The sequence below is a fragment of the Entelurus aequoreus genome, linkage group LG10 (genome assembly GCF_033978785.1).
Source record: "Entelurus aequoreus isolate RoL-2023_Sb linkage group LG10, RoL_Eaeq_v1.1, whole genome shotgun sequence".
Classification (NCBI taxonomy): Eukaryota; Metazoa; Chordata; class Actinopteri; order Syngnathiformes; family Syngnathidae; genus Entelurus; species Entelurus aequoreus.
Genome location: NC_084740.1, coordinates 52,140,696 through 52,159,138, shown reverse-complemented (window position 1 = coordinate 52,159,138; position 18,443 = coordinate 52,140,696). Strand labels below are relative to the sequence as shown.

The 18,443-nt window shown below is 38.6% G+C and overlaps 1 protein-coding gene across 1 annotated transcript in view; it reads left to right on the top strand.

Annotated features, from left to right (window-relative positions):
- The first annotated feature begins 491 nt into the window (after window positions 1–491).
- LOC133658776 (cytosolic carboxypeptidase 4) overlaps window positions 492–18,443 on the top strand; it is a 121,947-nt gene continuing 103,995 nt past the window's right edge. Inside the window, 3 exon segments of the mRNA XM_062061162.1 lie at window positions 492–666; window positions 5,370–5,433; window positions 14,586–14,738. Coding sequence (XP_061917146.1) covers window positions 610–666; window positions 5,370–5,433; window positions 14,586–14,738 — 274 coding nt within the window. The 5' untranslated portion in view covers window positions 492–609.

Here is an 18,443-nt window from a genome sequence, read left to right as displayed (position 1 = left end):
TGTTTGGTGCATGTGTGTACGTGGTTGCCATTGCCAAACAGGACTACTTAGCCATTAATCCTCTCTGAATGAATCCCACTACTGAATATAGTTTGGTCTGCAGCTGCCCAACTGGTCTTGTCAAAGCCTTTTTTTAGTGGCAGACTTCTCAACACCACAGCGCAAATTCTTTCTAGAGCTCTTTATCCTGTACGGATAGAGTTACAGTGCACAGACACAAGCATGTACTATATTCACAGAAACACGCAATGCGCAGTCAATCAACTTTGCAAAAATCTAATGACTTTTGTATGTTATGTGTACCTCCATAACTACACGTTCCTCCATTAGTGGTAAAAGAAAGATCGGTTTAAAATTAGAAAAAAGAAAACTTAAGATCATTCCAGTGAAGATCGGAGGAGGTGCTCTGGAACTCTCTGAATCTTTCTCTCGCTCTCTCTCTTCATAAAAAAGGGAGGCAGATGCTTTACGTCTGACAGTTGTGTGTAAGAGTGAAGACGGACATTTCACTTACTCTCCATCTCTGCTTTGTTGGTACCTTTTTAAACATTTTTCTATTGTCTCTCTGCTCTCATTTTTGTCTGGACAACTGGTACAGGTCAACCAAGCATGTCAGCCTCCCCAACCTCCTCCAATGGTTTTGAGGTCCTTTTCTCTGCTCTACAGGTAGGCATCCATCATGCAAAATTGCATATGACTTTATATGATGACTAGATTTATTAACCTACAGGACACATTTCTGATGATTTTTCTGCAAATGCTACTAATTCAAAGATCTGCGATGTTACGTTGCCCATTTATAGTATTGTTATTTCCTTATATGGGAATAACTTAACAGTTCATTGTGCTTGGTAAAACAGTAGTGCCTGCAAACATAGTGAATTCTTAACAACATGCTTCAAAATCAGACTTCAAAACATAGAGACTGCCAAGCAAATAACTAAAAAGAAGCTTTGAAAAAGTTCTAAAATGACAAAAAAACATAGGGATCCAAATGAGATTCTATTTCAACCGAGATGCCATGATAGTCTCCTATGCTTACCATATCAGAAATTAACCTTATTAGTAGGTATGTGCCAAACTGTTACGATCAAATCAAATCAACTTTATTTATAAAATACATTTAAAATTTACCACAGGGGAAGCCAAAGTGCTGTACAATGGGCAGGTTAAAAGTTAATACGAGTACCGAGCAAACACAACACAACACAAACAGAACACGATAAAAAATAAATAAATAAAACATAAAAACAGGTTCACAGCAGGTGTATTATGGGGCGCCATTGCAGGATGGATATCATCATCATCATCATCAGCCATTGTCAGTCCACTGCTGGACGAAAGCCTCAGCATGTTTCTGCCATAGTGAACGATCTCTAGGATGGATATCACTCAGTGTTAAAAGTCATGGAATAAAAGTATGTTTTTAAGAGAGATTTAAAAACAGGAAGAGAGGAGGCTTGTCTAACACTCAGAAGTAGGTCGTTCCAGAGCTTGGGAGCAGCAGCGGTGAAAGCTCTGTCACCTCTAAGCTTCAGCCTTGTGTCAGGGACCGTCAGCAGCAGCTGATCGGCTGATCTTAGGGATCGGGTGGGGCAGTAAGGCTGAAGGAGGTCGGAGAGATATGTTGGCGCGAGGTTGTTTAGACATTCAAAAACAAATAAAAGGAGTTTAAAGTTGATTCGGTAACGCACAGGGAGCCAGTGAAGGGACGCTAATATAGGGGTGATGTGCTCACGTCTGCGGGTCTGTGTTAGCAGACGAGCAGCAGAGTTCTGCACAAGATGCAGGCGGGCGAGGGAGGCCTGGCTAATGCCTACGTACAGGGCATTGCAGTAGTTGAAAAATGTGGAAATGGTGGAAGTTTGAAAAATGGTCAATTCATTTTGAATGAGAAAAATTTCCCGGAAAACCTGGAAATCTTTGGAATGTGTCAAGGAAAAGCCTGCGATTCCCAAATAGGCTAAACTGTTAGAAGTTGGAACGGTTTGAATCGGGTGAAAAATGTGGAAGGTAGAGCGCGCCAAAATCTGGAGAAGAAGAAATGGATTAATTTTGGTATAGAAAACCATGTGTGCTTTTGAGCATTCACACAATTAGATAAGAGTTCTCTATTTGTACCTGCAGGTAAATTTGGCTCGCAGTAAGAGACATTCATACAAAACAGTATAGTAAATAAATTAAAACACAAATTGTCATCATCATCATTATATGATGCTTCATAAAGTGCATTTTGTATGTAAAGTAGCTAGCCTCAAAGTGCATGGCTTATCTTCATATCATCATCAACACAATCACATCAGTATCTTCATCATCATCAATATCAACATGATCATCAACAATATCAACATGAGCATCACCACCACCACAACCATCGTCAAAGGATCACCAAGTTCTATGAACATACAGTATATGGTGACTGCAGGGACAAAACTCGACCTGTGTATTTTAGTTTTGATCCTTGGTACTTTGTACATGCGGCCAGATGGGAGAAGCAGGACATCACTGTGCAGGGGGTGAAACCTGTCCCTTAAAGATGGAACTAGTGAACCATTGCATACAGGACTTCTGGGTCAGGCTGAGTCTCACCGATAAGTCTTGCTAGACCAGGGGTCGGCAACCCGCGGCTCTAGAGCCGCATGCGGCTCTTTAGCGCCGCCCTAGTGGCTCTCTGAAGCTTTTTCAAAAATGTATGAAAAATGGAAAAAGATGAGGGGGAAAAAAATACATTTTTTGTTTTAATATGGTTTCTGTAGGAGGACAAACATGACATAAACCTCCCTAATTGTTATAAAGCACACTGTTTATATTAAACATGCTTCACTGATTCGAGTATTTGGCGAGCGCCGTTTTGTCCTACTCATTTTGGCGGTCCTTGAACTCACATTCAGTTTGTTTCCATGTATAACTTTCTCCGACTTTCTAGGACGTGTTTTATGCCACTTCTTTTTCTGTCTCATTTTGTCCACCACCCTTTTAACGTGCGTGAATGCACAAAGGTGAGTTTTGTTGATGTTATTGACTTGTGTGGAGTGCTAATCAGACATATTTGGTCACTGCATGACTGCAAGCTAATCGATGCTAACATGCTATTTAGGCTAGCTGTATGTACATATTGCATCATTATGCCTCGTTTGTAGCTATATTTGAGCTCATTTAGTTCCCTTTAAGTCATCTCAATTCAATGTATATCTCATGACACACTATCTGTATGTAATATGGCTTCTAATTTGTTGCGGCTCCAGACAGATTTGTTTTTGTATTTTTGCTCCAATATGGCTCTTTTAACATTTTGGGTTGCCGACCCCTGTGCTAGACCATTTAACCAACTGGCTCAATGAGTTCCTGCTCTTTGAAAGACGTTGCCAAACCATGCCACCATACAAATCAAATGGACAGACTAAATACAAGCATGGTAGAACAGCTTCATTAGTGATCAGTCAACATAAAAGTGAGACAGTATTCTTTAAACAGAAAAGACGCTGATGTCCCTTCTTACACACAGCTTCAAAATGTTCATCAAAGCCAAGTTTAGTGTCTATGATTGAACCCAGATACTTGTAAGATTGTACAACTTCCACAGTCTGACCCTTGATGTATGTGACTTCTTGTGGAGGGGCTTGCTTCTTAAAATCGATAATCATATCCTTAATCTTGTTCGTGTTTATTTCTAGATGGACTCCTCACACCACTCTATAAAATGGTTGACAATCGGACCCTGACCTGTCTCGCCTGCCTGTAACAGACTGCTAATGACTGTGTTGTCTAACCTTAAACAAACATTGTGCAGTTATTTTATTTTGAATACCTGATATGTATTTTTAAAGGCCTACTGAAATGATTTTTTTTTTATTTAAACGGGGATAGCAGATCCATTCTATGTGTCATACTTGATCATTTTGCGATATTGTCATATTTTTGCTGAGAGGATTTAGTAGAGAACATCGACGATAAAGTTCGCAACTTTTGATCGCTGATAAAAAAAAGCCTTGCCTGTACCGGAAGTAGCGTGACGTCACAGGTTGAAGGTTTTCCTCACATTTCCCCATTGTTTACACCAGCAGTGAGAGCGATTCAGACCGAGAAAGCGACGATTACCCCATTAATTTGAGCGAGGATGAAAGATTTGTGGATGAGGACGTGAGAGTGAAGGACTAGAGTGCAGTGCAGGACTCTCTATCTTTTTTCTCTCTGACCGTAACTTAGGCACAAGGGCTCATTGGACTACACACTTTCTCCTTTTTCTATTGTGTAACACGGATTTGTATTTTAAACTACCTCAGATACTATATCCTCTTGAAAATGAGAGTCGAGAACGCGAAATGGACATTCACAGTGACTTTTATCTCCACGACAATACATCGGTGAAGCACTTTAGCTACGGAGCTAACGTGATAGCATCGTGCTTAAATGCAGATAGAAACAAAAGAAATAAACCCCTGACTGGAAGGATAGACAGAAAATCAACAATACTATTAAACCATGGACATGTAAATACATGGTTAATGCTTTCCAGCTTGGCGAAGCTTAACAATGCTGTTGCTAATGACGCCATTGAAGCTAACTTAGCAACGGGACCTCACAGAGCTATGATAAAAACATTAGCGCTTCACCTACGCCAGCCAGCCCTCATCTGCTCATCAACACCCGTGCTCACCTGCGTCCCAGCGATCGACGGAAGGACGAAGGACTTCACCCGATCATCCGTGCGGTCGGCGGCTAGCGTCGGATAGCGCGTCTGCTATCCAAGTCAAAGTCCTCCTGGTTGTGTTGCTACAGCCAGCCGCTAATACAACGATCCCACCTACAACTTTCTTCTTTGCAGTCTTCATTGTTCATTAAACAAATTGCAAAAGATTCACCAACACAGATGTCCAGAATACTGTGGAATTTTGAGATGAAAACAGAGCTTTTTTGTATTGGATTCAATGGTGTCCGAATACTTCCGTTTAACTATTGACGTCACGCGCATACGTCATCATACATAGACGTTTTCAACCGGAAGTTTAGCGGGAAATTTAAAATTGCACTTTATAAGTTAACCCGGCCATATTGGCATGTGTTGCAATGTTAAGATTTCATCATTGATATATAAACTATCAGACTGCGTGGTCGGTAGTAGTGGCTTTCAGTAGGCCTTTAAAGTTAAACATAAAAACTGGATTTTTCTGTTTTAAAATTATTTTTCTTCAAGCACAAAGCTTTTGGCCCTAATTTAGCTCCATACAAATTGTTTTGCAACAGTCTTACAGAAGCTTATCCAAATTTGCTTCTCAGGCAACTTTTTTTGGCAACTTAAGCAGCCCAGGTCAACAGTGACCTAAAATGCTCGTTGAATGATATTAACATCATTTTCTTCATTTCCACAGAGTACAGCAGATGTTCAGAGCACCGTGAATGTTCTAAACATCTTGGATGAACTTCTTTCAGCAGGTAAGAGAAATTAAATTAATAGAAAGTCTTCCAAACTGGCAGGGTAATACACCTCAGGTCAAATCACCAAATGACACCACACCTGCCCTCGAGTTCAGTTTCAAACATTTTTGCAGCAAATTCCTAAAACACTAGAGTGCATTGTCAGATCCTTGCACTGACATTTTAACCTTGATGGCAAACAGAACACTAGGGTCCAAACTTGGGATTTAGACCTAGTCTTCCTATGTCATTAAAATTTAAACTTTACAGTGCAGATAAGAACAAAAGGTTGTTGCATTAGCTCGTTGTAGTGCAGGATAAAAGAGCAATAAGGTGCAGAGTGTTTGCATTTACAAAAGAAGGTGCAGATATAAATAGATTACTGTACAGATAAATATATTGCACTTTTGCATATGCATCCACGTTTATGGATGTATGTTATATTGTCTTTATAGTCCAGCGAGTTAATCCATTTCTGGGGGGAATTAAGGGGATTATTTTGATGCATTCAAGAGTTTTATGGCCTGAGGGACGAAGCTGTTACAGACGTTCTGCCACAGCTGTTACTGTAGCAGAACCTTCAGGTTCTGCTACGGAGGCTGCGGAAACTCTTTCCAGAGTCCAGCAGTGAAAACAGTCCTTGGTGGGGGTGGGAGGAGTCTCTACTGATTTTCTGAGCCCTGGTCAGGCAGCCTATTTACATAACTGAGGTGTTCCTCAAGGCACCCCTTTAAGTCCTCTCCTTTTTGACAGTTATTTTTCGTAACGTGATTTGTGTAACAAAAGTGTAGTTGTAGCTTGTTTACTTCAGATTTAGTCAGTAGTCATTTGTTCAACCTCTTTAATTATACTAGTAGTGTTCCTCACCGTTCCGTTTCAGGTCAACTCTTTTTCATTACTTGAGTTCAACTGGCGGCCCGCGAGTTCAGCTCAAAAAACTTGTGAGAGACTCACAAATTTTCAGCAGATTCTTAAAAACACCAAAGGGGATCTTAGACTAGCTGTAACAAAATAAATAGACCAAAACCGAATGTCTACTCTAGAGGACGCGGGTTCTCCGGAAGATACAACAGTATCTTGAAGGAAGAAGTCTGGCCACCCCAATATTAGAAATGTGGCCCTCAAAACAATTTAGGGGGGATTTTCAAACTGTGGTACGTGTACCACAAGCCCTACGTACCATCTAGTGCAGGGGTCACCAACGCGGTGCCCGCGGGCACCAGGTAGCCCGTAAGGACCAGATGAGTAGCCCGCCGGCCTGTTCTAAAAATAGCTCAAATAGCAGCACTTACCAGTGAGCTGCCTCTATTTTTAAAATTGTATTTATTTACTAGCAATCTGGTCTCGCTTTGCCTGACATTTTTAATTCTAAGAGAGACAAAACTCAAATAGAATTTGAAAATCCAAGAAAATATTTTAAAGACTTGGTCTTCACTTGTTTAAAGGCCTACTGAAAGCCACTATTACCAACCACGCAGTCTGATAGTTTGTATATCAATGATGAAATCTTAACATTGCAACACATGCCAATACAGCCGGGTTAACTTATAAAGTGCAATTTTAAAATTCCCGCCACACTTCCGGTTGAAAAACTCCTTTGGATATGATTTATGCGCGTGACGTCACAAAAGCAACGGAAGTGGTTGGACCCCATCGGACATGATAGAAAAGCCTCTTGTTTTCTTTGACAAAATTCCACAGTATTCTGAATCTTTTGCAATTTGTTTAATGAACAATGGAGACTGCAAAGAAGAACGTTGTAGGTGGGATCGATCGGTGTCTTAGCGGCTAAGTACAATACTGTAATATCCGTGATATTTGCATTAGTGTACTGTCTTTAAGGGTTTGGGGAACGCGCATGCACGAGTGAGTTGGCGGAGAACTTGAGTGTGTGTGATCGTGATTTTTGGCTAACAGCAGCTCGTGTATGTGTGTGTGTTACTTTTTGAACTACAACCAGTTACCGCTTGTTAATAAAGCGATTGAGCAATTTGTTTAATGGACAATGGAGACTGCAAATAAGAAAGTTGGAGCCGGTGGAGCAGCGGACTACAGCAACACCAACACTAGGAGGTTGTGTTGTGTTTTGAGCAGGATAACAGACGCACTACGGTGAGTACAGCTTTGGCTTCCAAACATTTGATCGATTGCCCGTACGTGCGTGTCGATATGTGCATGTGACGTACGTAACTTTGGGGAAATATATGTTTCTTGCCGACTCTGATGGCGGCCGGGGTGTCGTCAAAAGCGTACAACGCCCGCCGCCGCATCTAAGTTAGCTACGCAGCTAGGTTAGCTTCTGTTTTTTTAGCTTCGCCAAGCTGAATATTATTAATCGTGTATTTACACGTTCATGGTTTAATAGTATTATTGATCTTCTGTCTATCCATCCAGTCAGGTTTTTTTTTATTTAGTTTCTATCTGCATTTGAGACTGGCGCTATCGTGTTGGCTACGTTGCTAGGTTAGCTTCTGTTTTTTTAGCTTCGCCAAGCGGAATATTATTAATCGTGTATTTACATGTTCATGGTTTAATAGTATTATTGGTCTTCTGTCCATCCATCCAGTCAGGTTTTTTTAAAATTTAGTTTCTATCTGCATTTGAGACTGCTGCTATCAAGTTGGCTACGTAGCTAGGTTAGCTTCTATTTTTTTAGCTTCGCAAAGCTGAATTATTAATCGTGTATTTACATGTTCAGTCACTGTGAATGTCATTTCGCGTTCTCGACTCTCATTTTCAAGAGGCTATAGTATCTAAAATGGTTTAAAATACAAATCTGTGATACACAATAGAAAAAGGAGAGAGTGTGGAATCCAATGAGCCAGCTTGTACCGAAGTTACGGTCAGAGCGAAAAAAGATACGTCCATCACTGCCTTTCAAGTCCTTCACTGTAACGTTCCTCATCTACGAATCTTTCATCCTCGCTCAAATTAATGGTGTAATCGTCACTTTCTCGGTCCGAATCTCTCTCACTCCATTGTAAACAACGGGAATTGTGAGCAGCACTACCGCTTGTGACGTCACGCTACTTCCGGTACAGGCAAGGCTTTTTTTATCAGCGAGCAAAAGTTGCAACTTTATTGTCGATGTTCTCTACTAAATCCTTTCAGCAAAAATATGGCAATATCGCAAAATAAGCAAGTATGACACATAGATTGGATCTGCTATCCCCGTTTGAATTTTAAAAAATTCATTTCAGTAGGCCTTTAAATAAATTCATGAATTTGTTTACTTTGCTTCTTATAACTTTCAGAAAGACAAATTTAGAGAAAAAATACAACCTTAAAAATGATTTTAGGATTTTTAAACACATATACCTTTTTACCTTTTAAATTCCTTCCTCTTCTTTCCTGACAATTTAAATCAATGTTCAAGTAAATGTATTGTTTTTATTGTAAAGAATAATAAATAAATTGTAATTTAATTCTTCATTTTATCTCCTGTTTTTTCGACGAAGAATATTTGTGAAATATTTCTTCAAACTTATTATGATTAAAATTCAAAAAAATTATTCTGGCAAATCTAGAAAATCTGTAGAATCAAATTTAAATTTTATTTCAAAGTCTTTTGAATTTATTTTAAAAGTTTTGTTCCGGAAAATCTAGAAGAAATAATGATTTGTCTTTGTTAGAAATATAGCTTGGTCCAATTTGTTATATATTCTAACAAAGTGTAGATTGGATTTAAACCTATTTAAAACATGTCATCAAAATTCTAAAATTAATCTTAACCAGGAAAAATTACTAATGATGTTCCATAAATTATTTTTTTAAGTTTTTGTCTTCTTTTTTTCGGTTGAATTTAGAATTTTAAAGATTCGAAATTGAAGATAAACTATGTTTCAAAATTTAATTGTCATTTTTTGTGTGTTTTCTCCTCTTTTAAACCGTTCAATTAAGTGTAAATATCATTAATTATTAATAATAACATAGAGTTAAAGGTAAATTGAGCAAATTGGCTATTTCTGGCAATGTATTTAAGTGTGTTTTAAACTGGTAGCCCTTCGCATTAATCAGTACCCAAGAAGTAGCTCTTGGTTTCAAAAAGGTTGGTGACCCCTGATCTAGTGGTACACCAAAGAATCACATTATTTTCCTATATTCAAACTGTGTGTAATATTGCAGTGTCCAAAATATTAAATACACTTGTTAAATAAAACCTCTGCCTTGTTTTTAATGAATACTTGGGCCTACTACGCCACTGCATTTTAATGTCGGTCATTATGGTGGTACTTGGACACCCACATTTTTTCTGAGGTGGTACTTGGTGAAAAAAGTTTGAGAACCACTGGTTGAGGGGATAGACCAGGGGTCACCAACCTTTGTGAAACAGAGAGCTACTTAATGTGTACTGAGTCATACAAAGGACTATCAGTTTAAAGGCCTACTGAAATGATTTTTTTTAATTTAAACGGGGATAGCAGATCTATTCTATGTGTCATACTTGATCATTTCGCGATATTGCCATATTTTTGCTGAAAGGATTTAGTAGAGAACATCGACGATAAAGTTCGCAACTTTTGGTCGCTGATAAAAAAAGCCTTGCCTGTACCGGAAGTAGCGTGACGTCACAGGTTGAAAGGCTCCTCACATTTCCCCATTGTTTACACCAGCAGCGAGAGCGATTCGGACCGAGAAAGCGACGATTATCCCATTAATTTGAGCCAGGATGAAAGATTTGTGGATGAGGAACATGAGAGTGAAGGACTAGAGTGTAGTGCAGGACATATCTTTTTTCGCTCTGACCGTAACTTAGATACAAGGGTTCATTGGATTCCACACTTTCTCCTTTTTTTATTGTGGATCACGGATTTGTATTTTAAACCACCTCGGATACTATATCGTCTTGAAAATGAGAGTCGAGAACGCGAAATGGACATTCACAGTGACTTTTATCTCCACGACAATACATCGGCGAAGCTCTTTAGCTACGGCGCTAACGTGATAGCACATCGGGCTTGAATGTGGATAGAAACAAAAGAAATAAACCCCTGACTGGAAGGATAGACAGAAAATCAACAATACTATTAAACCATGGACATGTAACTACACGGTTAATGCTTTCCAGGCTGGCGAAGCTTAACAATGCTGTTGCTAACGACGCCATTGAAGCTAACTTAGCAACGGGACCTCACAGAGCTATGATAAAAACATTAGCTATCCACTTACGCCAGCCCTCATCTGCTCATCAACACCCGTGCTCACCTGCGTTCCAGCGATCGACGGAGCGACGATCATAGATGCGGTCGGCGGCACGGAGACGGAGGAAGTCAAGGTGAGGCCGGCGGCTAGCGCGTCTGCTATCCATCTCAAAGTCCTCCTGGTTGTTTTGCTGTAGTCCCCTGCTAATACACCAATCCCACCTACAACTTTCTTCTTTGCAGTCTCCATTGTTCATTAAACAAATTGCAAAAGATTCACCAACACAGATGTCCAGAATACTGTGGAATTTTGAGATGAAAACAAAGATGTTTGTGTTGGATTCAATGGTGTACCAATACTTCCGGTTCAACGATTGACGTCACGCGCATACGTCGTCATACATAGACGTTTTCAACCGGAAGTTTAGCGGGAAATTTAAAATTGCACTTTATAAGTTAACCCGGCCGTATTGGCATGTGTTGCAATGTTAAGAATTCATCATTGATATATAAACTATCAGACTGTGTGGTCGGTAGTAGTGGCTTTCAGTAGGCCTTTAAATGTAGAGTATATGTATAATATATTTATATTATTTATATATTATATGTATATTATATATATTATATCATATTATTTATAATTATTGTTGTCTATTGTGAGCGAACTGTGGTGCTGAATTTCCCCCAGGGATCAATAAAGTACTTTCTATTCTATTCTATTGTAAATAAAATAGTGAACATACTAGACAACTTGTCTTTTAGTAGAAAATAAGCATACAAAGGCTCCTAATTTAGGCTGCTGACATATGCAGTAACATATTGTGTCATTTCTCATTCTTTTATTTTGTCAAAATTATTAAGGACAAAAGGTAGAAAATATATTATTAATTTACTTGTTCATTTACTGTTAATATCTGCTTACTTTCTATTTTAACATGTTCTAACTACACTTCTGTTAAAATGTAATAATCACTTATTCTTCTGTTGTTTGGATGCTTTACATTAGTTTTGGATGATACCACAAAATTGGGTATCAATCCGATACCAAGTAGTTACAGGATCATACATTGGTCATATTCAAAGTTCTCATGTGTCCAGGGACATATTTCCTGAGTTTATAAACATAATATATATAATAACTATGGATTAGTATTGTACAATATGTCTGGGTGGGGGTCCTGCTTTGGAAATCATTTTTACCCCTTTCAGAGATCACATTTAGTTCCCCTTAAACATCCTCATGTTGCACAATGAAATGTAAGCATAGGATGAAGTGTGCATTCCTGTAACTTTCTCTAGTAACAGCATTCCATGATTAATATCAATAAATCAACATTAATAATAAATGACAGTAGAATAAGCACACGTATGACTGAGGAGTCATAGTGTAACTTTGTGTGGTGTTTGAGTTGTCCGACTTTTTGTGTGGCCATAAACGCCCCAGTGGTTTAGTGCTATGCGTGTTGGTGACAGATGACAAGTTGGTTTTGGCCTGGTTTGTACGGCAGAAAATGACTAGTTTTTCGAGATAGAAGTGTTTTACTCATGTTTTTGGTGTGGTTATGGCCAAATATAAACAGTTTTGCTCAATAAAGTGATCGATATAATTCCTGTCCTCTAAGCATCTCGATAGACGTTACAATAATTGAACGGTGTTCAATTGAACGGTGTTGACGAACACCGTTAGGGCCGCAAGTTGTCACTGTCACTCAGAGTTGCATTGCAAAATTACACAGAATAAATGTGTTTATTTTGTTTAGAATTCAGATGGGATTTGATTTGGTGCGCGGCATATATTTGCTGTGCGCAGAGGACGCTTGAGCAGTGCGCAATTGCGCAGGCAACGTTGCTTCCGCGACACTGCGGCCAAGCATTGACATACCCCTTTAAGATAGGAATATTTTCTATACCGCCTGTTCTCCTTAGGACACCTATGCCTGCTGACATAAGACTTAAATGTAGGGTACACCCTGGACTGGTTACGGGATACATTGTGTGTAGGGTTGCAAACACACTAAAAAAAGAAGGTACAACTTGCAGGGCTAGTTAACCTAATTTCTTCTGGAATTTTGTATTTGTGTAAAAGGAGTTTTATAATATAATATCCACAAAGGTTTACAGGAGACAACTGGACTCTTCTTGTTTGTTGTAGATGTTTCAGAGTTGAATCCATTTAACCTTTATAGATTGTATGACCTGAAGACTGACAATTTACACAAAAATACTATACTTTTATACTATTTGACTTGTTGCATGCGACCAGTCTTCCTCTCAGGAAATAAAACACACTGGTAAATCCCAAATTATTTTGGATGACATATATGTTGAGTAAAAAGGACCACCGAGACAAAATAGAGTTTTACTAAAGCTTTAGGAGTACAGCCCTTACAACGCAACCATAGCCAAGAGAGAGGTCTAAAAGTAAGACAAAAGGAATTAACTCTTATAGTGAAAAGGTGATAGCCACATGTAGCTTCCCCATCGGACAAAAACGATCTCCGAACTTCTCCAATTGTTCTTTTTTTTTTTTCTTTTCTTAAACAAAAATTGTCACTGTTGTAAAAAGTCACATTTCGATTCAGATTACCAGAAGTTTGGCAGATAATTATGGAAAGCTAGTTGCCGCCACCCTAAGGCGGAGTGACAGCAACCAAGGGAAAATGAAAAGGTGCCAGAAAACATGAGCGGCAATGAGTTAGTCAGGTGAGCGATCAGTCATGCTGGCTTAGCTTGTAGCAGACTGTTGTGAAGCTGTTGTCATTCAAAATCATTTATTGATATTACAAAGACTACTTTTAAATTTAAAGGAAATAAAAATGTGGAACAAATACTTTTGTTTCTAATTAGGGGACAATTCAGTTTTTCAAAGGACATTTGGTAACCGTGTCCGTGTCAACCGTATCTCTCGGGAAGTCCTGCGGGGAGTGCTCAGAGAGTATAGGGTATCGGACCGCCTGATTGTGGCAGTCCGCTCTCTGTATTATTGGTGTCCGCATTGGATCCATTTCCAGTGAGGGTTGCACTCCGCCAAGGCTGCCCTTTGTCACCAATTCTGTTCTTAACTCTTATGGACATAATTTCTAGGCGCAGTCAGGGCGTTGAGGGGATCCAGTTTGGTGGCTGTAGGATTAGGTCTCTGAATTTTGCAGATGATGTGGTCCTGATGGCTTCATCTGGCCAGATCTTCAGCTCTCACTGGATTGGTTCGCAGCAGAGAGTGGAGCTACTGGGTTGAGAACCAGTACCTCCAAGTCCGAGTGCATGGTTCTCGCCCGGAAAAGGTTGGAGTGCCATCTTCGAGCTGGGGAGGAGATCTTGCCCCAAGTGAAGGAGTTCAAGTACCTCAGAGTCTTGTTCGAGTGAGGGAAGAGAAGATCGTGAGATCGACAGGCATCTGCAGTGATGCGGACCCTGCATTGGTCTGTCGTGGTGAAGAAGGAGCTGAGCCGGAAGGCAAAGCTCTCAATTTACTGGTCGATCTATGTTCCCATCCTCACCTATGGTCATGGACTTTGGGTTATGCACGAAAGGACAAGATCACGGGTACAAGCGGCCGAAATGATCCCTTAGAGATAGGGAGAGAAACTCTGTCATTCGGGAGGAGCTCAAAATAAAGCCGCTGCTCCTCACAGCCAGATGAGGTGGTTTGGGCATCTGGTCACCTCCCTGGGAGGTGTGTAGGGCGTGTCCGACTGGTAGGAGGCCACGGAGAAGACCCAGGACACGTTGGGGAGACGGTCTCCCGGCTGGCCTGGGAACGCCTCGGGATCCCCCGGAAGGAGCTGGACAAAGTGGGTGGGGAGTGGGAAGTCTGGGCTTCCCTGCTTAGGCTGCTGACCCCACGACCCGTTCTCAGATAAGCGTAAGAAGATGGATGGCATTTGGCAACCATTATTTTATGTCTGAGACAGCCATAATAGTACAGTTTACACCAGGTTTAAACACTGGTGTAGTTGCCTTTTTCTTTATTTACAGTCATTTCCTGCAAAGAAAGCACCAGCGTCCAATAACCACTATCCTTTGTTTCAGGTACTGATCGTCGTATTCACTACATGATCAGGAAAGGTGGAAGCGAGGCCCTGCTTAATGCACTCGTCAACAATTACAGTGGGCACTGCGCTCACTGTAACTACACGATTCTATTGCCAATTCTATACCTACTGGCCAAAGTTGGACACAAAGGTAAAACATACAGTACACACACTACCGTTCAAAAGTTTGGGGTCACCCAAGCAATTTTGTGGAATAGCCTTAATTTCTAAGAACAAGAATAGACTGTCGAGTTTCAGATGAAAGTTCTCTTTTTCTGGCCATTTTGAGCGTTTAATTGACCCCACAAATGTGATGCTCCAGAAACTCAATCTGCTCAAAGGAAGGTCAGTTTTGTAGCTTCTGTAACGAGCTAAACTGTTTTCAGATGTGTGAACATGATTGCACAAGGGTTTTCTAATCATCAATTAGCCTTCTGAGCCAATGAGCAAACACATTGTACCATTAGAACACTGGATTCATAGTTGCTGGAAATGGGCCTCTATACACCTATGTAGATATTGCACCAAAAACCAGACATTTGCAGCTAGAATAGTCATTTACCACATTAGCAATGTATAGAGTGTATTTCTTTAAAGTTAAGACTAGTTTAAAGTTATCTTCATTGAAAAGTACAGTGCTTTTCCTTCAAAAATAAGGACATTTCAATGTTTGAGTTTGAGTTTGAGTTTGAGTTTATTTCGAACATGCAAGCATACAACATGATACATCACAATTTCCAGTTTCTCTTTTCAACATGTTCGAAAAGGAGTAGGAAGAAGCAGAGCTTATTTAATCCTACCCCTTTTCTTTACATAACAGTTGCTGAAACTTTTTTTATTCACTTCCTGTTCTCAATTTTTTCACAATAAACTCCATATGTAATCACAATAAAAATAAATAAATAAATAATAGTAAGAATTTAATAATAATAATTGGTGAAGAAAGTCATATTTCATATGATGAGATAAGTAAGATTACTTTAAGAATGGATGAATGAATGGATGAAATAAATTGAAAATGTTTGTCATGGTTCTTCTTCTTTGTACTTTGTAAACACTTTAAGTTTGAAGAGTTTCTTGAAGTGGATCCTATTAGTACATTGTTTGATTGCTTTGCTTAATCCATTCCATAATGTAATTCCACATACTGATATACTGAAGGTCTTAAGTGTTGTACGTGCGTACAAATGTTTTAAATTACATTTTTCTCTAAGATTATATTTCTCCTCTTTTGTTGAGAAGAATCGTTGTATATTCTTGGGTAGCAGGTTATAGTTTGCTTTGTGCATAATTTTAGCTGTTTGCAAATTCACTATGTCGTGGAATTTCAGTATCTTTGATTCAATAAATAAAGGATTTGTATGTTCTCTATATCCAACATTATGTATTATTCTAACTGATCTTTTTTGTAACACCGTTAATGAATGAAGTGTACTTTTGTAATTATTTCCCCATATTTCTACACAGTAGCTCAGATATGGTAACACTAGCGAGCAGTAGAGAATATGAAGTGATTTTTTGTCTAGAACATGTTTTGCTTTATTCATTATTGACGTGTTTCTTGCTACTTTATGTTGTATATTTTTTACGTGAGATTTCCAGTTCAATTTATCATCAATCATTATACCTAGAAATTTGGTTTCATTTACTCTTTCAATTTCTATTCCGTCTATTTGTATTTGTGTTTGACTTTCTCTTCTACTATTACCAAATAGCATTATTTTAGTTTTACTAAGATTCAACGATAGTCTGTTTTTGTCAAACCATCTTTTTAATTTGTTAATTTCTTCTGTTATTATTTGTATTATCTCCTGTGTGTTCTCTCCTGAACAAAACGCTGTTGTATCATCCGCAAATAATACTAACTTTAAATCTTTTGTAACTTTACAAATGTCATTTATATAGAGATTGAATAATTTAGGTCCTAATATTGATCCCTGAGGTACACCACAGGATATATTTAGCGTTGTAGACATGTGTTCGCCTAGCTTCACGTATTGTTTCCTGTTCGTTAGATAACTTCTTATCCAGTTTAAGACTAACCCTCTGATGCCATATCGTTCTAGTTTTTTGATTAAAATATTGTGATTAATTGTGTCAAATGCTTTAGTTAGATCCATAAAAACTGCTGCTGCACATTTTTTACTATCTATTGCATTGGTAATTTCTTCTGTAATTTCAATTAAAGCCATTGAAGTTGAGACATTAGCTCTGTATCCATATTGGTTCTCTTCGAGTATTCTATTTTTATTTATGAAACTCTCTAATCTGTTATTAAACAGTTTTTCAATGATTTTAGAAAATTGTGGAAGTAAAGAAACAGGTCTATAATTTGTAAATTGATGTTTATCTCCAGTCTTATAAATTGGTGCAACTTTAGCTATTTTCATTTTGTTTGGAAATGTACCTGTTTGAAATGATAGGTTACTAATATACATTAATGGTCCTGAGATCTCTTCTATAACCTTTTTTATCGTATCCATATCAATTCCATTACAATCAGTTGAAGTCTTAGATTTACATTTTTTCACGATTGTAACTATTTCCTCCTGTGTCACATTACTGAGGAACATGGAGTTGGGATTTCGCTCTATGGTATCATTATAGTCCTCAATTGGAACTGGGTCTGGAATCCTTTCTTCCAATTTTGGTCCAATATTTACAAAATAATTATTGAAGCTTTCAACTACTTCCTTTATGTTGTCATTGTTTTTATTTCCGTCTAAAAAGTATTGAGGGTAGTCCCTCTTTGTGCCATTTTTAATAATGCTATTGAGGATGCCCCATGTTGCTCTCATATTATTTTTGTTCCTGTCCAATAATTCACTGTAATATTCTTTTCTACATGATCGTAGTATTTCTGTTAACTTGTTTTTATACTTTTTGTACTTAATTTCTGCCTCTATAGTTCTTTGTGCTATAAATTCTCTATATAGTGTATTCTTCTTCTTACAAGCATTTTTTAATCCTTTTGTCATCCATGGTTGGTTATTCTTTCTCTGTTTATTACTAAGTTGTATCCATGGACAATGTTTGTCATAAAGTATTATGAACTTGTTTAAGAAATGTTCATATGCTTCATCAACCTCTTTTTCATTGTACACATTGTCCCAATCTTGCTTTTGTAGCTCAATTTTGAAAGCAGTCATCCTCTTCTCTGTGCACAGAGAGAGAAGAACCCCAAACTTTTGAACGGTAGTGTACTTTATGGGGATAAAGCTATACATGGAAACCAGACATCCCAGTTACCTTTTTACTTCTTGTAAAATCAATACGTAAATGTTTTGATCACCATGGGCACCAATGACAGACAAGCGTCCAAGAAGCGCACCTCAACTCCCCTACAGGCAGTAAATGTCTGTGGATGTCTTTAATACGAGATCAGCACTCTTTTTAAATAATCAAATGTTCTTGGCATGTTAATGCAACATTAAGAACGCGAAACGTGTTCATTTAATATCAGCCAGCAATGTGATCTGCAAAGTTATTTTGAAATTACCATAAGTTTTTAACTATTTAAGTTATTCTAGTGTTTTCTTAATCAAGAAACACTGCGCGTTCTAATGATTTATAGATAAATTAAAGGCCTACTGAAAGCCACTACTACCGACCACGCAGTCTGATAGTTTATATATCAATGATGAAATCTTAAAATTGCAACACATGCCAATACGGCCGGGTTAACTTATAAAGTGCAATTATAAATTTCCCGAGAAACTTCCGGCTGAAAACGTCTTGGTATGATGACGCAATGCGCGTGACGTCAAGGGTTGAAGCAGACATTTTGGAATGGCACGGGGGCCAGTCGTCTGTTTTCACCACATAATTCCACAGTATTCTGGAAATCTGTGGTGGT